This window comes from Salvelinus fontinalis, chromosome 16 (assembly GCF_029448725.1).
Source record: "Salvelinus fontinalis isolate EN_2023a chromosome 16, ASM2944872v1, whole genome shotgun sequence".
Taxonomy (NCBI): domain Eukaryota; kingdom Metazoa; phylum Chordata; class Actinopteri; order Salmoniformes; family Salmonidae; genus Salvelinus; species Salvelinus fontinalis.
Genome location: NC_074680.1, coordinates 5,520,619 through 5,545,142, shown reverse-complemented (window position 1 = coordinate 5,545,142; position 24,524 = coordinate 5,520,619). Strand labels below are relative to the sequence as shown.

Sequence of the window (24,524 nt, the reverse complement as noted above, 5' to 3'; positions counted from 1 at the left end):
CCCACAAACAAAACCAAGCCTGGCCGGTTGAGGAGTGACGGACTCCATCCTAGCTGGAGGGGTGCACTCATCTTATCTACGAACATAGACAGGGCTCTAAATCCCCTAGCTCCACAATCAGATAGGGTGAAGGCCAGGCAGCAGGCTGTTAGCCAGCATGCCAGCCTTTTGGAGTCTGCCACAAGCACAGTCAGTGTAGTCAGCTCACCACTCCGCATTGAGACTGTGCCTCGATCTAGGTTGGGCTAAACTAAACATGGCGGTGTTCGCCTTAGCAATCTCACTGGAATAAAGACCTCCTCCATTCCTATCATTATTGAAAGAGATTGTGATATCTCACATCTCAAAATAGGTCTACTTAATGTTAGATCCCTCACTTCCAAGGCAGTTATAGTCACTGAACTAATCATGGATCATAATCTTGATGTGATTGGCCTGACTGAAACACAGTTTAAGCCTGATGAATTTACTGTGTTAAATGAGGCCTCACCTCCTGGTTATCCTAGTGAACATATCCCCCGCGCATCCCGCAAAGGCGGAGGTGTTGCTAACATTTACGATAGCACATTTCAATTTACAAAAAACAAAATGACCGTGTTTTCATCTTTTGAGCTTCTAGTCAGGAAATCTATGCAGCCTACTCAATCACTTTTTATAGCCACTGACCGTATACAGCGTTCCTCACTGAGTTCCCATCGGACCTTGTAGCCATGACAGATAATATTCTAATTTTTGGTGACTTTAATATTCACATGGAAAAGTCCACAGACCCATTCCAAAAGCCTTTCGGAGCCATCATCGACTCAGTGAGTTTTGTCCAACATATCTCCGGACCTACTCACTGCCACAGTCATACTCCGGACCTAGTTTTGTCATTTTGAATAAATGTTGTGGATCTTAATGTTTTTCCTCATAATCCTGGACTATCGGACTACCATTTTATTACGTTTGCAATCGCAACAACTAATCTGCTCAGACCCCAACCAGGAACATTAAAAGTCGTGCTATAAATTCTCAGTCAACCCAAAGATTCCTAGATGCCTTTCCAGACTCCCTCCACCTACCCAAGGACGTCAGAGTACAAAAATCAGTTAGAACCTCTTCAGCTAATGCGATTAGCATGAGGCTGTAAGTAACAAGAACATTTCCCAGGACATAGACATATCTGATATTGGCAGAAAGTTAAAATTCTTGTTAATCTAACTGCACTGTCCAATTTACAGTAGCTATTACAGTGGAAAAAATACCATGCTATTGTTTGAGGAGAGTGCACAGTTTTGAAAATGAAACGTTATAAATAAACCAATTAGGCACATTTGGGCAGTCTTGACGCAACATTTGGAACAGAAATACAATTGTTAATTAAATCGGTCTAAAACGTTGCAAATTAACTGCTGCCATCTAGTGGCCAAAATCTAAATTGCAGCTGGGCTGGATTAAAACATGATGGCCTTTCTCTTGCATTTCAAAGATGATGGTAAATAAATAAAAATATATATATAAAAAAATCCTTTGTATTATCTTTTATCAGATCTATAGTGTTATATTCTCCTACATTCCTTTCACATTTCCACAAGTGTGTCCTTTCAAATGGTACCAACAATATGCATTTCATTGCTTCAGGGCTTGAGCTACAGGCAATTAGATTTGGGAATGTCATTTTAGGAGAAAATTTTAAAAAAGGGGCCAATCCAGAAGATTAACTACCTAACTGAGGAACTCAATTTCACCTTAGATGCAGTCGCACCCCTAAAAACAAAAAACAAAAAACATTTGTCATAAGAAACAAGCTCCCTGGAATACAGAAAATACCCAAGCTGGCGCACCACCAAACTGGAAGTCTTCCGACTAGATGGGAACGACAGTACCGTGCATAGTATCTAAGAGCCCTCACTGCTGCTCGATCATCCTATTTTTACAACCTAATTGAGGAACCCCCTTCTGTTAACCAGGTGGCGAATCGCATCTCTGCATGTCTGGCAGACATATCAGTGTGGATGACGGATCACCACCTCAAGCTGAACCTCGGCAAGAGGGAGCTGCTCTTCCTCTCGGGGAAGGACTGCCCGTTCCATGATCTCGCCATCACGGTTGACAACTCCATTGTGTCCTCCTCCCAGAGCGCTAAGAACCTTGGCGTGATCCTGGACAACACCCTGTCGTTCTCAACTAACATCAAGGCGGTGGCCCGTTCCTGTAGGTTCATGCTCTACAACATCCGCAGAGTACGACCCTGCCTCACACAGGAAGCGGCGCAGGTCCTAATCCAGGCACTTGTCATCTCCCGTCTGGATTACTGCAACTCGCTGTTGGCTGGGCTCCCTGCCTGTGCCATTAAACCCCTACAACTCATCCAGAACGCCGCAGCCCGTCTGGTGTTCAACCTTCCCAAGTTCTCTAACGTCACCCCGCTCCTCCGCTCTCTCCACTGGCTTCCAGTTGAAGCTCGCATCCGCTACAAGACCATGGTGCTTGCCTACGGAGCTGTGAGGGGAAAGGCACCTCCGTACCTTCAGGCTCTGATCAGGCCCTACACCCAAACAAGGGCACTGCGTTCATCCACCTCTGGCCTGCTCGCCTCCCTACCACTGAGGAAGTACAGTTCCCGCTCAGCCCAGTCAAAACTGTTCGCTGCTCTGGCACCCCAATGGTGGAACAAACTCCCTCACGACGCCAGGACAGCGGAGTCAATCACCACCTTCCGGAGACACCTGAAACCCCACCTCTTTAAGGAATACCTAGGACAGGATAAAGTAATCCTTCTAACCCCCCCCCCCCCCTTAAAAGATTTAGATGCACTATTGTAAAGTGGCTGTTCCACTGGATATCATAAGATGGATAAGAGCGTCTGCTAAATGACTTAAATGTAAATGTAAAAAGCAAATTACGGACTCCTCTTTAAATCTGCGTATTCCTCCAAAGCTCAGTTGTCCAACTCTGCCAGGACCTAGGATCAAGGGAGACACTCAAGTTTTTTAGTACTATATCTCTTGACACAATGATGAAAATAGTCATAGCCTCTAAACCTTCAAGCTGCATACTAGACCATATTCCAACTAAACTACTGAAAGAGCTGCTTCCTGTGCTTGGCCCTCCTATGTTGAACATAATAAGCGTCTCTCTATCCACCGGATGTGTACCAAACTCACTAAAAGTGGCAGTAATAAAGCCTCTCTTGATAAAGCCAAACCTTGACCCAGAAAATATAAAAAACTATCAGCCAATATCAAATCTCCCATTCATTTAAAAAATAAATGAAAAAGCTGTTGCACTAAAACTCACTGCCTTCCTAAAGACAAACAATGTATACGAAACGCTTCAGTCTGGTTTTAAACCACTTCATAGCACTGAGAATGCAGAATGCTTTTGATACCATCGATCAACACATTCTTTTGGAGAGATTCGAAACCAACATTGGTCTACACGGACAAGTTCTGGCCTGGTTTGGATCTTATCGGTCGGAAAGATATCAGTTTGTCCTCTGACAAATCAACTGTACATTTCGGTGTTCCTCAAGGCTCCGTTTTAGGAACATTGTTGTTTTTACTATATATTTTACCTCTTGGTGATGTCATTCGGAAACAGAATGTCAACATTCACTGCTATGCGGACGACACACAGCTGTACATTTCGATGAAACATGGTGAAGCCACAAAATTGCCCTCCCTGGAAGCCTGTGTTTCAGACATAAGGAAGTGGATGGCAGCAAATGTTATACTTTTAAACTCGGACAAAACAGAGATGCTAGTTCTAGGTCCGAAGAAACAAAGAGATCTTCTGTTGAATCTGACAAGTGATCTTGATGGTTGTACAGTCGTCTCAAATAAAACTGTGAAAGACCTTGGCATTACTCTGGACCCTGATCTCTCTTTTGACGAACATATCAAGACTGTGTCAAGGACAGCTTTTTTCCATCTACGTAACATTGCAAAAATCAGGAACTTTCTGTCCAAAAATGATGCAGAAAAAATAATCCATGCTTTTGTCACTTCTAGATTAGACTACTGCAATGCTCTACCTTCTGGCTACCCGGATAAAGCACTAAATAAACTTCAGTTAGTGCTAAACACGACTGCTAGAATCTTGACTAGAACCAAAAGATTTGATCACATTACTCCAGTGCTAGCTCTGGCTTCCTGTTAAGGCTAGGGCTGATTTTAAGGTTTTACTACAAACCTACAAAGCATTACATGGGCTTGCTCCTACCTATCTTTCCGATTTGGTTCTGCCGTACATACCTACATGTAGGCTACGGTCGCAAGACGCAGGCCTCCTTACTGTCCCCAGAATTTCTAAGCAAACAGCTGGAGGCAGGGCTTTCTCCTATAGGGCTCAATTTTTATGGAATGGTCTGCCTGTCTATGTGAGAGACGCAGTCCAAACCTTTAAGTCTTTATTGAAGACTCATCTCTTCAGTAGGTCCTATGATTGAGTGTATTCTGGCCCAGGAGTGTGAAGGTGAACGGAAAGGCATTGGAGCAACGAACCGCCCTTGCAGTCTCTGCCTGGCCGGTTCCCCTCTCTCCACTGGGATTCTCTGCCTCAAACCCTATTACGGGGGCTGAGTCACTGGCTATACTTGGCCTTGTCTCAGTTGGTATTTGAAGATATTCCTCTAATGGTGTGGGGGCTGTGCTTTGGAAAAGTGGATGGGGTTATATCCTGCCTGTTTGGCCCTGTCCAGGGGTATCGTCTGATGTAAGAAGGGCTTTATAAATAAATTTGATTGATTATTGATGACCAGTTTACAGAAGAGTATAGAGTGCAGTGATGTGTTCTATAAGGAGCATTGGTGGCAAATCTGAAGGCCAAATGGTGAAGAACATCTAGCCACTCGAGAGCACCCTTACCTGCCGATGTACAAATTACGTCTCCACAATCTAGCATGGTCATCTGAATCAGGGTTAGTTTGGCAGCTGGGGTGAAAGTGGAGCGATTACGATAGAGGAAACCAAGTCTAGATGTAACTTTAGCCTGCAGCTTTGATATGTGCTGAGAGAAGGACAGTGTACCATCTAGCCATACTCCCAAGTACTTGTATGAGGTGACTACCTCAAGCTCTAAACCACAGGTGTCAAACTCATTCCACGGAGGGCCGAGTGTCTGCGGGTTTTCGCTCCACCCTTGTACTTGATTGATGAATTAACATCACTAATTAGTCAGGAACTCCCCACACCTGGTTGTCTAGGGCTTTATTGAAAGGAAAGACCAAAAACCTGCAGACACAAGGCCCTCCGTGGAATGAGTTTGACACCCCTGCTCTAAACCCTCAGAGGTAGTAATCACACCGGTGGGGAGAGGGGCATTCTTCTTAGCAAACCACATGACCTTTGTTTTGGAGTTGTTCAGAACAAGGTTAAGGGCAGAGAAAGCTTGTTGGACACTAAACAAGCTTTGTTGTAGGGCATTTAACACAAAGTCCAGGTAGGGGCCAGTTGAGTATAAGACTGTATCATCTGCATATAAATGAACGAGGGAGCTACCTACTGCATGATCTATGTTATTGATATAAATTGGGAAGATCAAGCCTTGGGGTACACCCTTGGTGACAGCTAGTGGCTGAGACAGGAGATATTCTGACTTTATACACTGCACTTTTTGAGAGAGGTAAATAAATAAACCAGGCCAAATAGACATCAATACTCCTTAGCCGGCCCACGGGAATGGAATGGTCTACCGTATCAAAAGCTTTGGCCAAGTCAATAAAAATAGCAGCACAACATTGCTTAGAATCAAGGGTAATGGTGACATCATTGAGGACCTTTAAGGTTGCAGTGACACATCCATAACCTGAGCGGAAACCAGATTGCATACTAGAGAAAATACTATAGACATCAATAAAGTCAGTCAGTTGATTATTGAAGTTTTCCAACACTTTTGATAAATGGGGCAAAATGGAAATAGGCCTATTTCTCAACCAGAGTGAGATGGTTTGGGATGAGTTGGACCACAGAGTCAAGGAAAAGCAGCCAACAAGTGCTCAGCATATGTGTGAACTGCTTCAAGACTGTTGGAAAAGCATTCCAGGTGAAGCTGGCTGAGAGAATGCCAAGATTGTGCAAAACTGTCATCAAGGTAAAATACTTTGAAGAATCTAAAATCTAAAATATATTTTGATTTGTTTAAAAAATGTGGGTTACTACATGATTCCATAGTTTTGATGTGTTCACTATTATTCTACAATGTAGAAAATAGTAAAAAATAAAGAAAAATTAGAAGGTGTGTCTCAACTTTTGACTGGTACTGTAGCTGCCATTAGCTGGTTAGTTTCTTGGTCAAAGCAGCTTACATGCTATGGAATTTGTGATACTTTTTGCTGTAGGATGATGGACAAGGCCATAGTGGGTGAAACAATATCTACAATGTTTAAAAAAATCATGTGCTCCTAAAATGTCCTGTGCTGTGTTTGGGGTAAATGACAGGTCTGTTTATAGCACTGTATCATTTTATAGGGTTTTAGAGATATCACCTCCATGCAATGCTGTAAGAGGCACTATAGCAAGCTTGCCTGAGGGCCCTGACCTGGCCCCTGATTCAGGGGGACAGTGGATACAGGCAGCAGCACGAGGCCCTGTTCACAGAAGGGCCCCGTGCCACCTGGACCAACTCTCCCATTCTCCTTGAGATCCCTCCACTCCACGCCTCTGCTAGAGTATCCATATGTTTCTTTATCTATATTTATCTTATTCCCTTCTTTCCCATAGCTGAAACAGTGAGAGGAAATACACCTCACTTATACCCAACTAACTTTTACCCTACAAACACCCTAGTCCCTTTGACGTTTTCCCAAACAAAAGCTACCAAACTTCCATATCAAAAACCTCCACCCATTTTACCATCTAAATATCCCCCATGAATACTCCTGGAGAGCATATTCCCATTTTGAAATGTACCACTATTCCTGCCCATAATTCTGGGAATGACTTATTTTGGTAGTGTTTTAGGGGGGCCGTGGAGGGATCGATCGCGGCGTTCCCTGCCGACTTACACTGCACGTCTACCCGGATGGACTTGATGGCAGCCACCCCCACCCCGTTGTCGGCCTTGCAGTAGTAGCGGCCGCCCTGCACCCGCTGGATGCCCTCGATGCGCAGCGTCTCGTTGTAGATGGACGTCTCCTGGAACTTGTCAGAGGCGCTGCCTGCTGTCTTTGTCCAACGCACCTGGAGAGGAGATGAGTTGGTTAGTTAGGCATAGATTATAGTATAGTATAGAGTACATTTATACTATATCCAACCCAAAACTTTGATGTACAACTTTTCTGTGCTGGAAGTGCTTCACGCGTAATGTAATCTGGGAGATTTGGGGGCAAAAGTGTCTAGGTGGACAATGCAGTCAGCATTTTGGCCTAGTGGCCTTTCTCAAGACAAATATACAAATGGAGATACGAGACACAGGTTTGAATTGGCTTACTTCTTGAATAATGACAACCAAATGGCACTCCAGCGCCTACCGTAATAGCCATTGTGCACCTCATCCAGTTTGTTTAGTGCTTTCATTACTTTCACTTTGTGAAAAAGCAGCTAGATGATTTCATGTTGTTACAAGAAACCAAGCTCTTTCGAGTAAAATAATATGCTCAAGAATCCACAAAACCCTCCACCTCTACACAGTGATCTTTGCTCAACTATCACCATGACCGATGTCAATTAAACCAATTAAAGCCTCATTAACCACTTTCCTATCATCCTCTACAGGACAAATTTAACTCTGTTATCAGGAATGTCCTCTGATAGTAAGACAATGTGAGCTGGGCATGTCGATAGTTAGTGACATTGTGTGTGTGTGTGTATGTGCATACGTCTGTGTCTATGTAATGTCGATGATTAGGGTGTGTGTGTGTGCGAGCGTGCGTGTGTGCATACTGTCGATCGTTAGGGTGTGTGTGTGCATGTGTACGTACGTACTGTCAATGGTTTGGCTGCATTAAACCCTTTACTATCATCCTCTACAGGACAATAAACTATATGCTACTACTAGCCATTTCTGATAAAAATGTGAGCTGGGAGTATCAATGGTCTCTCTCTCTCTCTGTGTGTGTGTGTGTGTGTGTGTGTGTGTGTGTGTGTGTGTGTGTGTGTGTGTGTGTGTGTGTGTGTGTGTGTGTGTGTGTGTGTGTGTGTGTGTGTGTGGTGTTGTCGCTGAAATGACAAGATTATGTTATCAAATCAAATGTATTTATATAGCCCTTCTTACATCAGCTGATCAGCAAGCAATGCAGGTGTAGAAGCACGGTATAATACTGTTATTGCATCAAATCGTTGTTTTTTGCAACAGAATAGGGGGTTCTTAGAACTATATTTTGTCTGTGTGAACTGAGAGTGCGCCTCTAGGGCTTAATGCTGACAGTAGATTTACGATGCCTTAGGCCACATTCCATTCATGTGAGGGAGATGGCTCCGGTTTGACTGGAAGGTACCAGGGGGCCAGACCCTGTTTCTACACAATGAGAACAGTCTTTACAGCAGATACTGTTTGCTGTGAATTATTAGTAGCTTTCATACAAATCCTAACCTTGTGACCCATTCCATACATCTGTTGCTTGTCATGAACATTCAGGAGGATAAACCTTGCTATAAAATGATGTGGCTCAAATCCGGTCGTTGGGCTCTCAACGATTAATCTAGGGGTGGTTCGTCGACCAGCTTCATTATTGCAATAATGAATCAATGTTATTATTAAGTTTTGAATAAAGTAATATCCTGATTAGTGATTGACCTCGTCTCTGATCATTATTGATTAGAATTTCCACTACAATTTTGACAACGGGGGGGGGGGGGGGGGGGGGGGATCTCTTCAACTTCACCTGTTGACCACTCCTGAAGATCTGGGTAAACAAGGAAACAGAAATTGGGATCTCAAGGAAAACCACACTCATTATTGAGCAGCTGGACTCGCCTATGATCTTAAAGGTAGCGGGCACGGGTGGATACCAGATCTCAAACATAGTACTGAGAGAGGTACTCTTGGACAATCTATCAATAAGTGATGAAATTATAAAGAAAAAAAATATATATATATATAAAAACATAAAAGCCCCTGTTAAGAGCGCCACAGCTATGGTAACTATCCATGACTGAGTTGAATTGATAAGAGTGTTCTTAAGTGAGATATCCTTGGACATGATTGTTAATTAGCCAGTTGCGGGCGACCAAAAGTCCCGATCACAGTAAGACTGGTGAGATTAATGTATTGAACGAGGAACTAGAGTGCAGGTGACACCTTGCTTGGTAAAATTCAAATTATAACGTGTAATGTTTTGATTAAATGTTTTGATAAATTAGGTAAATATGTATGCCCTGGGTTACTATTGTTAGAGGCTATTGTGAGTGTTTTGTTTTGGGATCACTAATTAGGCAATATTTTGATAATGGTATGGGTTTCCCTGTTGATATATAGACAGGGTTAAAAAACAGCGCTAACCGGTTTTCCTCGTCCGTCTCATTCCCGTGTGGTTTTTGTTTGTGTTTTCTGTGAATGTGATACGAGAGTGTGTGAGGGTAGAAATAAGTGTTAATCTTAAATTTGGATAATAAGATATAGACATTTGCATAATAAGATTATTGAAATTTGGATAATAAGTTTTGACAAAGTTATCTCGGGGTTCCATCCATCACTGCCAATCATAGAATATTTTGGGGTGGTATTTAGAGCAGGATGTTATTTTAGATAGTAGCAGCAAGTCGATAGTTTCTGGAAGGCTAGACTTTGGTGTGTTTATTTAAAATACATCAGTCAATTCTCTAGGGAAAAGACACATTTCAGGGGGCCTCTTACTACCCACAACTTCGATTATAGCCTCGTTTTATCATGCAATAATCAATACCCATGTTTAGTTATCAATTATGATCATGGTGACAGCTCTATCTCTATCTGTATCTCTATACTGTTTGAATTTCATTAACCTTTGACTATTGGATGTTCTTATAGGCACTTTAGTATTGCCAGTGTAACAGTATAGCTTCCATCCCTCTCCTCGCTCCTACCTGGGCTCGAACCAGGAACACAACGACAACAGCCACCCTCGAAGCAGCGTTACCCATGCAGAGCAAGGGGAATAACTACTCCAAGTCTCAGAGCGAGTGACGTTTGAAACGCTATTAGCGCACACCCCGCTAACTAGCTAGCCATTTCACATCGGTTACACCAGCCTAATCTCGGGAGTTGATAGGCTTGAAGCACAGTGAAGAGCTGCTGGCAAAACACACGAAAGTGCTGTTTGAATGAATGCTTACGAGCGTGCTGCTGCCTACCACCGCTCAGTCAGACTGCTCTATCAAATCATAGACTTAGTTATAACACACAGAAATACGAGCCTTAGGTCATTCATATGGTCGAATCCGGAAACTATCATCTCGAAAACAAGACGTTTATTCTTTCAGTGAAATACGGAACCGTTCCGTATTTTATCTAATGGGTAGCATCCATAAGTCTAAATATTCCTCTTACATTGCACAACCTTCAATGTTATGTCATAATTACGTAAAATTCTGGCAAATTAGGCGACCCAAACTGTTGCATATACACTGACTCTAACGGCAGCCTTCCTCCTCTTCGTCTGAAGAGGAGGTGTAGCAGGGATCGGACCAAGACACAGCGTATTCCGTGTTCAACTTGTTTTAATAACAAGACGATAACGTGAACACTATACAAATACAAAATAACAAATGTGGCAAAACGAAACAGTCCTATCTGGTGCAGAGAACACAAAGACAGAAGACAACCACCCACAAATCCCAACACAAAACAGGCTACCTTAATATGGTTCCCAATCAGAGACATGAAAAACACCTGCCTCTGATTGAGAACCATATTAGGCCAAACAACAAACCCAACATAGAAACACAAAACATAGAATGCCCACCCAGCTCATGTCCTGATCAGCACTAAAACAAGAAAACACAAAAGAACTATGGTCAGAACGTGACACTGACTCTGCATGCAATGAACGCAAGAGAAGTTACACAATTTCATCTGGTGAATATTGCCTGCTAACCTGGATTTCTTTTAGCTAAATATGCAGGTTTAAAAATATATACTTCTGTGTATTGATACGCACCGCATCGATTATATGCAACGCAGGACACGCTAGATAAACTAGTAATATCATCAACCATGTGTAGTTAACTAGTGATTATGATTGATTGATTGATTGTTTTTTATAAAATAAGTTTAATGCTAGCTGGCAACTTACCTTGGCTTCTACTGCATTCGCGTAACAGGCAGGCTCCTCGTGGAGTGCAATGTAATCAGGTGGTTAGAGCGTTGAACTAGTTAACTGTAAGGTTGCAAGATTGAATCCCCCGAGCTGACAAGGTAAAAATCTGTCGTTCTGCCCCTGAACGAGGCAGTTAACCCACCGTTCCTAGGCCGTCATTGAAAATAAGTATGTGTTCTTAACTGACTTGCCTAGTTAAATAAAGATGAAATAAAGCTGTAAAAAAAAAAAAAATCGGTGTCCAAAAATACCGATTTCCGATTGTTATGAAAACTTGAAATTGGGCCTAATTAAATCGGCCATTCCGATTAATCGGTCGACCTCTAACGGAGACCTTCAACAAGTAATTACATCATTAAAATTCTGACCCATAAGAGCGGCAGTTCAGGGCAAGCTGTCAGGGCTAAACGAAGCATAGTTTACAAGTGTGCTTTTCTCTTGTGCACGCTCTCTCTCTTTCTAAATCCCCATGTAGCACATGTCAAATTGTGTTGGTCCGTTAGGGGCCTGTTTCATTGTACTAAGTTCTAATCAATAGCCTAGACTGTGTGTTTGTGTATGTGTATATTATATTATCATTTAGCTTGATAGTAAATAAACAATCAACTCAATTGTTGGTACGCGATGATTTAGTGAAACCCGGGTTGTGCAGATTTACGAATTATGCGACGGTCAGGATGAGACTGTAGAGGAAATTAATTAATTTGTGACTGCTGTAAAATCGATATTCTGATATTCTTTGAATTCATTTGGGAAACGGAAACTCATTAAACAAACTTTTCCCATGGTGTCGCAGGTTACTGAGTTAACCTGTTGAGGCTAGGGGGTGCTGTTGTCACTATTTATGTAAATCGTGTAATTTTTTAAACGGCTTCCTACTAAATTCTTGATCGTACAATATGCATATTATTACTATTATTGGATAGAAAACAGTCTATAGTTTCTATAGGCGTTGGAATTTTGTCTCTGAGTGGAACAGAACTCATTCTACAGCAATTTCCCTGACAGGGAGTCAGATTTCACACATTTTGGCCCCTGATCTGGAGTCAGTTTTAAGGCCACTGTTATTGCTATGAGCATACAGACACTGCTTACGTCTTCCCCTGGATGCCTTTACGTGATGACGATTTGAATGGTGTCGATTGCCCAATCACAGCCACTATAAATGAAAAAAACCTGTAGGTAGGAACTCTTTTCTAGGTGGGTCAGGCGCGCGGTGGCCACCGACCCGCATTTGTTCCAAGCATTAGTGTAGCCAGATATATTTCTCCGGTCATATTTCTACTCGCTATAGGAGTTAAAAACATCATAAGGTAGTTAATTTAAACCGTTTTATAGCAATTTATACCCGTTTAGTGCGATTTTGGGACATTTATTTCTGAGACTTTTTGAAGAGCCGGGCAGGTTTCCAGTTCATGCCGAACGCAGTTGGCATTTCCACATGGCAAGAGGACAGCTTTCGACCAAAAGACGATTAGACCCAAGAAAGGATTCTTTGACCAAGATTCTGATGGAAGAACAGCTCAAAGTAGGAACAATTTATTATGATAAATCGTGTTTCTGTCGAAAAATGTTAATGGCTTAGGACGCCATCTTGTTTGACGTAGCTTCGCTTGGCGCAAACTGTATTGAAAAGTAAGGATAATTTAAAAAAATGTAATTCCGCGATTGTATTAAGAATTAAATTGTCTATCAATCGCTGTCCAACCTATATTTTTTAGTCACGTTTATGAGTATTTATGTATAAGACTAGATCACTGTCTAATGTGGCGCAGGACATTTTCTGACCAGCTGGGCTACTTTTCTCATTGTCTAACCATGATTTTGGTGGCTAAAGATGCACATTTTCGAACAAACTGTATATGTATGTTGTAATGTGATGTTACAGGAGTGTCATCTGAAGAATTCTGAGAAGGTTAGTGAAAAAATTCATATATTTTGGCGATGTTTACATTATCGCTCTCTTTGGCTAGAATCAATGCTGGTGTAATGTTTGCACATGTGCTATGCTAATATAACGATTTATTGTGTTTTCGCTGTAAGACACTTAGAAAATCTGAAATATTGTCTGTATTCACAGGATCTGTGTCTTTCGATTAGTGTATGCTGTGTATTTTTACGAAATGTTTGATGATTAGTAGTTAGGTAAACACGTTGCTCATTGTATTTATTCTAGTCCATTTGTGACGGTGGGTGCAATTGTAAACTATGCCATCTACCTGAAATATGCACATTTTTCTAACAAAACCTATCCTATACCATAAATATGTTATCAGACTGTCATCTGATGAGCTTTTTTCTTGGTTAGTGGCTATCAATATCTTAGTTTAGCCGAATTGGTGATAGCTACTGGTGTTGGTGGACAAAGAAAAGATGGTGGATTATGCTAATGTTTTTAGCTAATTGATTTACATCTTTACATATTGTGTCTTCCCTGTAAAACATTTTAAAAATCGGACATGTTGGCTGGATTCACAAGATCTGTGTCTTTCATTAGCTGTATTGGACTTTAATGTGTGAAAGTTAAATATTTAAAAAAAATATTTTTTTTGAATTTCGCGGCTCTGCCTTTTCAGTGGGGGTGGGGGGGGGGGTAGATTACCTGTCACGTTCCTGACCTGGTTTCTGTTAGTTTTGTATGTGTTAGTTGGTCAGGACGTGAGTGTGGGTGGGCAGTCTATGTTTTCTGTTTCTATGTTGGTTTTGGGTGACCTGATATGGCTCTCAATTAGAGGCAGGTGTTTTTCATTTCCTCTGATTGAGAGTCATATTAAGGTAGGTGTGTTCACACTGTTTGTTTGTGGGTGATTGTCTTCCGTGTCTGTGTCTGTGCACCACAAGGGACTGTTTTCGGTAACTTTGTACATCGTTCTTTGTGTAGTCTATTTTCCCTGTTCGTGCGTTCTTCGTGTTATTTGTAAGTTCGTATTGTTCAGGTCTGTCTACTTCGTTTATTGTTTTTGTAGTTTATTCAAGTATAGTTTGTGTCAGTGTTTCGTCGTGTCTAATAAATCATTATGTATTCAACACCCGCTGCGTTTTGGTTCAATCCATGCTCCTCCTCATCCGAGGAGGAGGAATCTGACAACAATCGTTACAGAATCACCCACCAAACCCTGATCAAGCAGCGGGTTAACCTCTACCGAGCACCTAAACCGGGTCCGGGAGCACCCCCCACCCCCCCCACACTGATTAGCATCGCTAGCATAGCGTCACAATTAAATAGTAGCATCTAAATATCATTAAATCACAAGTCCAAGACACCTAATGAAAGATACAGATCCTGTGAATAAAGCCACCATTTCAGATTTCTATAATGTTTTACAGGGAAGACACAATATGTAAATCTATTAGCTAAACACGTTAGCAAAAGACACAATTTTTTTACTCCAACAGTTTTTTCCTGCGTCAGTAGCTATCACTAATTCGACTAAATAAAAATATATATAGCCACTAACCAAGAATCAACTTCATAAGATGACAGTCTGATAACATATTTATGGTATAGCATAGTTTTTTTTTGAAAAATGTGCATTTTTCAGGTATAAATCACAGTTCTACATTGCAGCTGCAATCTGAAATAGTGCCGACGCAGCCAGAACAATTACAGAGACCAACGTCATATAACTAATTAGTTATATTAAAACATTTCAGAAAAAATACACAGCGTACAGATATTGAAAGCCCAACATCTGGTGAATCCAAACAATATTTCAGATTTATTAAATGTTTTATAGCGAAAACAAAATGTAGCGCTAAATTAGCATAGCCACGCCAGCCAGAACCAGCTGGGCGCCCACGACCAGTTCACATGCACGACAGATATATGAAATAACATCGTAAATTGGGTCTTACTATTGCTGATCTTTCATCAGAATGTTGATCAAGGTGTCCTTAGTCCTGATGAGTCGTTCAATCCATTCATAATGGCAACTTTCCCTCTTCATTTAGCATAGGTACTGGTTGACTGGCACGGTTCTGTCCAAAGTAAAAAAACTCACAGAACGGAACACGGCAAAACTCCCGAAAAAATTCAAATAATCTGTTTAAACTATATTGAAAAAAAATACATTAAGATGATATGGTCACATGTATCAAACAAACTTCGAGACGGAGATAGTTTTCATCCGTAACGGCAGCAAAACAGTAGACAATCGCACCTCCAAATCGCGCGATTCAGAGAACCGGAAGTTGTCGGTCACGCCAAAGAAATAGGTCTTATTTCACGTCAGTACAAGATAAACAAAAAATTTCTCCTCTGACGTCCTCTTGACACAAAGAGGAAGACGAATGAAGTGTGTTTCGGGTCATAGGTGGCGTGACCATATATAGGCAGAGCGTTGAAGCGAGCATACACATCTTGCATTCTTCTTCTTGGTCAGGGAAAGTGCTGTCAAATGACTTCTGTTTCACTCAGAGACAAAATTGAAACGGTTTTAGAAACTATAGATTGTTTTCTATCCAATGGTATTAATTCCAGAGTCTGCCGTCTGCCCAACGGCGCCTGAACTGTCCGTCTGCCAAGCGCCGCATGAACTGCTCGTCTGTATTGAGCCTTCAAAGCCGCCCGTCTGCCATGAGCCTGCAAAGCCGCCCGTCTGCCATGAGCCTACAGAGCCTTCCGCCAGACTGGAGCCGCTAGAGCCTTCCGCCAGACAGGAGCCGCTAGAGCCTTCCACCAGACAGGAGCAGCCAAAGCCTTCCGCTAGACAGGATCAGTCTGAGCCATCCGTCTCCGCAGCGCCATCTGAGCCATCCGTCTCCTCAGCGCCGTCTGAGCCATCCGTCTCCCCAGCGCCGTCTGAGCCATCCGTCTCCCCAGCGCCGTCTGAGCCATCCGTCTCCCCAGCGCCGTCTGAGCCATCCGTCTGTCCCGAGCCGTTAGAACCGCCCGTCTGTCCCGAGCCGTCAGAGCCGATAGTCAGTCAGGAGCCGCTAGAGCCAGTCGTCAGTCAGGATCTGCCAGAGCCGCCAACCAGTCAGGATCTGCCAGAGCCGCCAACCAGACAGGATCTGCCAGAGCCGCCAACCAGTCAGGATCTGCCAGAGCCGCCAACCAGACAGGATCTGCCAGAGCCGCCAACCAGACAGGATCTGCCAGAGCCGCCAACCAGACAGGATCTGCCAGAGCCGCCAACCAGACAGGATCTGCCAGAGCCGCCAACCAGACAGGATCTGCCAGAGCCGCCAACCAGACAGGATCTGCCAGAGCCGCCAACCAGACAGGATCTGCCAGAGCCGTCAGACAGTCATGAGCTGCCCTCCAGTCATGAGCTGCCCTCCAGTCATGAGCTGCCCTCCAGTCATGAGCTGCCCTCCAGTCATGAGCTGCCCTCCAGTCATGAGCTGCCCTCCAGTCATGAGCTGCCCTACAGCCATGAACGTCCAGAGCCGTCAGCCAGTCATGAGCGTCCAGAGCCGTCAGCCAGCCAGGAGCGTCCAGAGCCGTCAGCCAGTCATGAGCTGCCCCTCAGCCCAGAGCGGTCATTGATCCAGAACTGCCTCTCAGTCCAGAGCTGTCTCTCTGTCCGGAGCTGCCCTTCAGTCCGGAGTTGCCCCTCTATCCTGAGATACCTCTTTTTCCTGAGCTACCTATCTGTCCTGAGCTACCTTGTCCCGGAGTTGTCCTTTATTTTGGTGTTGCCCCTTAAAGTAGGTGGTTTGAGGAGGGTGGTCATTCTGAGGGAAATATGGAGGCTGGGATTGACTATGGTGGGGTGGGGACCTCGCACTGAGCCTGACCCACCACCGTGGTCAGATGCCCACCCAGACCCTCCCCTAGACTTTGTGCTGGTGCGCCCGGAGTTCGCACCTTAAGGGGGGGGTTATGTCACGTTCCTGACCTGGTTTCTGTTAGTTTTGTATGTGTTAGTTGGTCAGGACGTGAGTGTGGGTGGGCAGTCTATGTTTTCTGTTTCTATGTTGGTTTTGGGTGACCTGATATGGCTCTCAATTAGAGGCAGGTGTTTTTCATTTCCTCTGATTGAGAGTCATATTAAGGTAGGTGTGTTCACACTGTTTGTTTGTGGGTGATTGTCTTCCGTGTCTGTGTCTGTGCACCACACGGGACTGTTTTCGGTTTGTTTGTACATCATTCTTTTGTGTAGTCTATTTTCCCTGTTTGTGCGTTCTTCGTGTTATTTGTAAGTTCGTATTGTTCAGATCTGTCTACTTCGTTTATTGTTTTTGTAGTTTATTCAAGTATAGTTCGTGTCAGTGTTTCGTCGTGTCTAATAAATCAGTATGTATTCAACACCCGCTGCGTTTTGGTTCAATCCATGCTCCTCCTCATCCGAGGAGGAGGAATCTGACAACGATCGTTACATTACCTGATTAATTTAATCGATAAAAAGCAGTCGTCACATTAATGATATTAACATAAAGGCCTGATTGGTGGAGTGCTGCAGAGATGGTTGTCCTTTGGGGAGGTTCTCCCTGTCAGAGTGACCATCAGGTTGTTGGTCACCTCCCTGACCAAGACCCGTCTCACCCGATTGCCGGGCGGCCAGCTCTAGGAAGAGTCTTGGTGGTTCCAAACTTCTTCAATTTAAGAGTGATGGAGGCCACTGTGCCTCGACACAATCCTACAGACAATTCCTTTGAACTCATGGCTTGGTTTTTGCTCTGACATGCACTGTCAACTGTGGGACCTTAAATAGACAGGTGTGTGCCTTTCCAAATCAGGTCCAATCAATTGATTTACCCCATGTGGACTCCAATCAATTTGTAGAAACATCAAGGATGATCAATGGAAATAGTATGCACTTGAGCTCAATTTCGAGTCTCATTGCAAAGGGTCTGAATACCTTTGTAAATAAGATACTTCTGTTATTTATTTTTAATACATTTGCAAACATTTCTAAAAAACGGTTTTTCATTTGTCATTATGGGATATTGTGTGCAGATTGAGGGAAAAAATAATTTAATAAATTTAAGAATAAGGCTGAAACGTAACAAAATGTAGAAAAGTGAAGGGGTCTGAATACTTTATGAATGCACTGTAAACAGTAAGTGAGGGGCCTTAAACCAAATAGTATTGTTAACAAATAGTTAGCCCTTTAGACCCCAATATAATTATAGAATGATGCAGTAGATTACTGAGAATTTTCAAGATAAAGCTAATTCTCACATATTTCAAACAAACAGATATAGCTAAAAAACTAAGAACAGATGACATTTACAAGTTCACTTAGTTTTAAAAGCACAAAATGTTTTTTAAAGAATAATGTTTAAGCCTTGAGACATGAATTGTGTATGTGTGCCATTCAGAGGGTGAATGGGCAAGGCAAAATATTTAAGTGCTGCTGTGTTTTTCACACTCAACAGTTTCCCGTGCGTATCAACAATGGTCCTCCACCCAAAGGACATCCAGCCAACTCGAAACCACTGTGGGAAGCATTGAAGTCAACATGGGCCAGCATCCCTGTGGAACGCTTTCGACACCTTGAAGAACATTGCCTTACCTCTCTTATCCTACCTCATTTGCACATGCTGTATATAGATTTTCCTACTGTATTATTGATTGTATGTTTGTTTATTCCATGTGTAATTCTGTGTTGTTGTATGTGTCGAACTGCTTTGCTCTATCTTGACCAGGTCGCAGTTGCAAATGAGAACTTGTTCTCAACTAGCCTACCTGGTTAAATAAAGGTGAAATGAATCAATTCAAAAACATGCGCCAGCGAATTGAGGCTTTGTGTGTGGGGGTAGGGGGGCTCCTAATGTTTTGTACACTCAGTGTATGTTCATTATAATGTCATTATTGCATTTATGCTGGTTTTCATTATTTATCAAGCACACTTGGCACTTATAATAATGTTTAGGCTACTGATGTTTTCGTCATTTGACCGCGCGTCTTGTTGACTTGCCATCTTGTTGGTTTGGATATTTTTCTTTTGATGTCGTTATAAAAAGAAGCTGTTACCGCGTTCAGTTTCATAGTGGTAACAAAGGCACTCCTGAATAAAAATGATTGAACAAATGATTTTTGTTGTTGTTGTGTTTGTAAAGAAAAAACAATAAAACACATCGTAATGATACCTAAGACCTTCATAAACACACATGCCGTTTGTGTGCAGTAGTCTATGTATCACGACTTTGCTTGTGAGAAGGCCAGCGGATTGCCATTACCTGGTTACCAGGATAGCGGACAGATCAGGTCAAGGGAAAGCAAAAATATACAAGCCTTGATGAACACAGTGCTCTTTACCTACATTTTTCTCTTTCTGTCTGTTTATTATTTCACAGACACACACACACACAAACACAAAGGTTTTTCACTCTGTTTTCTTCCACACACACACACAGTGCTCATTCACATTATTTTTTTCAGTCAGTCTGTTTTTTTTCTCAAAACACACACACACTCCCCCACGCGTCTCATTCTCGCATGGTTGAGGAAATGCAACTGCTGTCTTTACAGTCTCCTTAAGTCCCCACCGTTGTCTAGTCATTTGAACTCTGACATGTGACCCAACAGCCCACCCAGCTCTATATTTCTCTCAGCAACATTTGTCTACCAAGATCCACATCAACACGCCTGAGTTTCCGAGCACAGTGAAACCTCTATGCCACTGAACACGCCGGATATTCAGTTGAGATGACTCAACATTTTCTCAGATGGGCTGTGTGAAATGACCTTAACTGAACTAGGGTTGCAAAATTACAATAACTTTCCCAAATTCTTCAGATTTCCAGAAATCCTGGTTGGTCGATTCCCAGATTTCCTGCTTATTCCCCTCAAAATTCCAGGAATCTTCCAACCAGGATTTTGGGTAAGTTACCGGAATTTTGGGTAAGTTATCCTAAACTGCACAATGACCTTCTATAGAACGTTCCCAGGGTCTGTATTCACAAAGCGTCTCAGAGTAGGTGTGATCTAGGATCAGGTCCCCCCCGTCTATGTGTAATTATATTATTGATGATCTAAAAGGAAAAACTGACCACTCTGAGACGCTTGATACAGATCCCCCTGTCCATGCACTCTTACTCATTATGACTAAAAAGGCAAAGTTGATCTTAGATCCTAGATCAGTCATGATCTTACTTAAATTCACTGATCACATTCTGCAGACATCCGGCCAACTGAGTGGTGTTAAGATGCGAAGCACAGCTGGCTAAAATCAGATGAAAGTGAAACATTGACACGGAAAGAGAAAATCAAAGTCTTTGAGTTCAAATGAAAAATTAACGAGTATACCATAACATTTTAGTGATGGGACTGCATGGAAAAATAAATAGATAAAAGTGCACTGCTTGAGGAAGAAAAATGTCTCTAGGAAGGTTGACTTGACCGAAGCATCAACGGAATAAATGCGAAGGAGTAATTTGTGCGCAGAAAGGAGTCGTTTTTATATCAGTAATGAAAGGAAAAAGATCCATCTTATACAATGAACTGAAGTATGACGCTTTTATCCTCAGCACTACTAACAAAAAGCACTCTAAAATCCCTATTACTTTATGCCTACTGAGCAGAGCCAGGCTATACTGCGTTGGCCTGGTTACACATCCACAATAGTTTCTATATCTGTGCTGGAAATGAAAATTTGGAGAAAAAAAATACATCAGCCAGCACAGTAATGTTCAGGATGGCACGGTATTGTGAAAAGAGAGTGGAGTGTACATGTTAAAATGAGCCTTTAACACTAAAACCTCTGGGCGTCTTCAAGCTAATGAGTAGTCATTTTGACTGCAACATTCTAATAGTGTAATTTCATATATGATATCGCAAAAATAATCAATACATTGCCTTTGTTAGAACTAGGAAACTATCAAGGCACCAGGCAAGACCCAGATGCAGACGGTTGGAGTCTTACAATGTTTATTAATCCAAAGGGGTAGGCATGGTCGTGGACAGGCAAAAAGGTCAAAACCAGGTCAGAGTCCAGGAAGTACAGAACGCCAGACAGGCTCGTGGTCAAGGCAGGCAGAATGGTCAGGCAGGCAGAAAAAGACAAGGGTCAAAACCGGGAGGACTAGAAAAAGGAGAATAGCAAAAGGAGTACGGGAAAAACACGCTGGTTGACTTGACTAAACATACAAGACAAACTGGAACAGACAGACAGGAAACACAGGGATAAATACACTGAAGAAATTAGGGTTTGGCGACGAGGGCAAGCCAACGAGAGCATACAGGTCGCAGTGGTGGGTAGTATATGGGGCTTTGGTGACAAAACGGATGGCACTGTGATAGACTGCATCCAATTTGCTGAGTAGTGTTGGAGGCTATTTTTTTTAAATGACATCGCCGAAGTCGAGTATCGGTAGGAGGGTTTTACGAGGGTATGTTTGGCAGCATGAGTGAAGGATGCTTTGTTGCGAAAAAGGAAGCCGAATTTAGATTTAATTTTGGATTGGAGATGCTTATGGTGAGTCTGGAAGGAGAGTTTACAGTCTAACCAAACACCTAGGTAATTTGCAGTTGTCCACATATTCTAAGTCAGAAGCGTCCAACCGCCCAGATCTTTTTGGAGTTTGTGAAACAGGGTGCAAATTTCTGTTTGAAAAAGCTAGCCTTCGCTTTCCTAACTGCCTGTGTATATTGGTTCCTAACTTCCCTGAAAAGTTGATATCGCGGGATTTTGCATTTTCTCTGGCTTTTGGCCAAGTGAGACAGTAGCGTCCCGCCTAAAGTCAGATTTTTGGATATATTAAACGGCCTCGTACTCAATTCTTGCTCGTACAATATGCATATTATTAATTTTATTGGATAGAAAACACTCTCTAGTTTCTAAAACCATTGGAATTTTGTCTGTGGGTAAAACAGAACTCATTTGGCAGCACACTTTGTGACCAGGAAGTGGAAAGTCTGAAATCTATGTTCAGTTCAAGTGAATGCCTATAAATGGGCATTATAGGTATGGCTATACGTACACGTCATACACCTTCACCCGGATGTCAAGAGGAAGTGAGAGGAAAAAGGAGTTGATTATCTCTGTCTGACGTTGAATAAGCCCTCTTGGAACAACGTGTCCCCAATTTTCTGTTTTCTGCAAGGCGTGTCGGGACCTGTTATTGCCTACTGGAAACCAGTCGTTATGGGCGAATATGATCTCCGGCTTTGATTTTATTTGATACATGTTACAATATCATCCTAAAGTATGTTTTTTCAATATAGTTTCATTAGATTATTGAAATTTATTCGGGACGTTAGTTGTGTTGCGTTGTTTGACTTTGTTGAGGTTGGAGAGCTTAGCGCCGCATGGCCAGTGTGCTTGCTAATTCAAGAGGGAAAAAGCACGTTCTGAATCCAAACAAAGACGCTTCTGGACAAAGGACCAAAGGTACAACATTCTGATAGAAGATCAGCAAAAGTAGGAACCATTTTGTGATGCTATGTCATATCTGTCGAACTGTGTACTAGTAGCTTTGCGCTCAGGTTTTGGTTATTCCCTTACCATAACTAAGTCTTATGTCGTAATGAAGATATTTTTAGAATTCTAACACTACGATTGCATTAAGAACTAATGGATCTATCGTTTCCTATACAACATGTATCTTTTTGTACTGTTTATGATTAGCTATTTGGTCAGAATAGGTGAGAGTCTAATAGAAATATCCGCACATTCTGGGGAAAAGATGCTACGTTAGCACGTTATGCTACGTTATGCTACGTTGTATATCCACGGATTTCAGCTCTAAATATGCACATTTTCGAACAAAACATAAGTGTATGTATAACCTGATGTTATAGGACTGTCATCTGAGGAAGGTTTATGAGGGTTAGTGAAATTTAATATCCTTTGCTGGTTTATTCGCTAACGCTAACGTGCCTATTGCTATCGCTAACGTGCCTTGATGAATGAATGCGGTCGTGTGTGTAGGCTATTGTAGTAAGCTAATATAATGCTATATTATGTTTTCGCTGTAAAACACTTAGACAATCGGAAATATTGTCTGGATTTACAAGATCTGTGTCTTTCAATTACTGTACGCTGTGTAATTTTAAGAAATGTTTTATGATGAGTAATTAGGTAATACATGTTGGTCTCTATAATTGCTCTGGCTGCTTCGGTGCTATTTTTGACGGTAGCTCTGATGGTAGCTGCAATGTAAAACTGATTTATACCTCAAATATGCACATTTTTCGAACAAAACATAGATTTATTGTGTAACATGTTATAAGACTGTCATCTGATTAAGTTGTTTCTTGGTTAGTTTGGTTGGTTCTTGGTTAGTTAGGTTGGCTTTGTGCATGCTACCTGTGCTGTGAAAAATGTCTGTCCTTCTTTGTATTTGGTGGTGAGCTAACATAAATATACGTGCTGTTTTCGCTGTAAAACATTTTAAAAATCGGACATGTTGACTGGATTCACAAGATGTGTATCTTTCATTTGCTGTATTGGACTTGTTAATGTGTGAAAGTTAAATATTTCAAAAAAATATTTTTTGAATTTCGCGCTCTGCTTTTTCAGTGGAATGTGGGAGGAGTTCAGCTAGCGGAACCCCGGAGTCAGACAGGTTAACAAAAAAAAATTGAAAAATAGAATGCTATTTGGCCCTAAACAGAGAGTACACAGTGGCAGAATACCTGACCACTGCGACTGACCCACACTTAAGGAAAGCTTTGACTGTGTACAGACTCAGTGAGCATAGCCTTGCTATTGAGAAAGCCGTAGGCAGACCTGGCTCTCAAGTGAAGACGGGCTATGTGCACACTGCCCACAAAATGAGGTGGAAACTGAGCTGCACTTCCTAACCTCCTGCCAAATGTATGACCATATTAGAGACACATATTTCCCTCAGATTACACAGATCAACGAAGAATTAAAAAATATATATATTTTGCTGAACTCCCATATCTATTGGGTGAAATACCACAGTGTGCCAGAGAGAGAGAGAGCAAGAGAGAGAGAGAAAAATAAATAAGCAAGTGTGACTAGAGTTATAAAACTGTGGATTTTGAATTCTTACACAATATTTACAGATGTATTTCATGCTAATAAAACACCTTGAATTGACATTGAATTAGCAGAAAGACAAATTGCATCAGTCCCTAACTATTCTACTAGGTAGACTCTGTGCCTTTGAGAGAGCACATCACAGGAGCTGTGTGCGTGTGCGTGTGCGTGTGCGTGTGTGTGTGTGTGTGTGTGTGCGTGTGTGTGTGTGTTCGAACGTTGGTGTTGGTGGGGGGTTAGAATACTCAGGGAATCGGGCACAGAGGAATCTTCTGAGACAGTTTGGGTTAGTAGTTGACGTGGGCAGCGGAGGTGGGGGGAGAACACCTGGGCACAGTCAAATTGGCACAGACACACACCCCTGTTTTATTCATGGTGATCTAATGCCACCAGACAGGTGGGTACCC

The 24,524-nt window shown here is 42.3% G+C and overlaps 1 protein-coding gene across 1 annotated transcript in view; it reads right to left on the bottom strand.

Moving 5' to 3' along the window:
- The window catches only part of LOC129812556 (MAM domain-containing glycosylphosphatidylinositol anchor protein 1-like), a 310,719-nt gene that overhangs the window by 185,166 nt on the left and 101,029 nt on the right, over nucleotides 1-24,524 (bottom strand). The window contains exon 4 of the mRNA XM_055864208.1: nucleotides 6,989-7,163. Coding sequence (XP_055720183.1) covers nucleotides 6,989-7,163 — 175 coding nt within the window. The remainder of the gene's footprint in view (nucleotides 1-6,988; nucleotides 7,164-24,524) is intronic.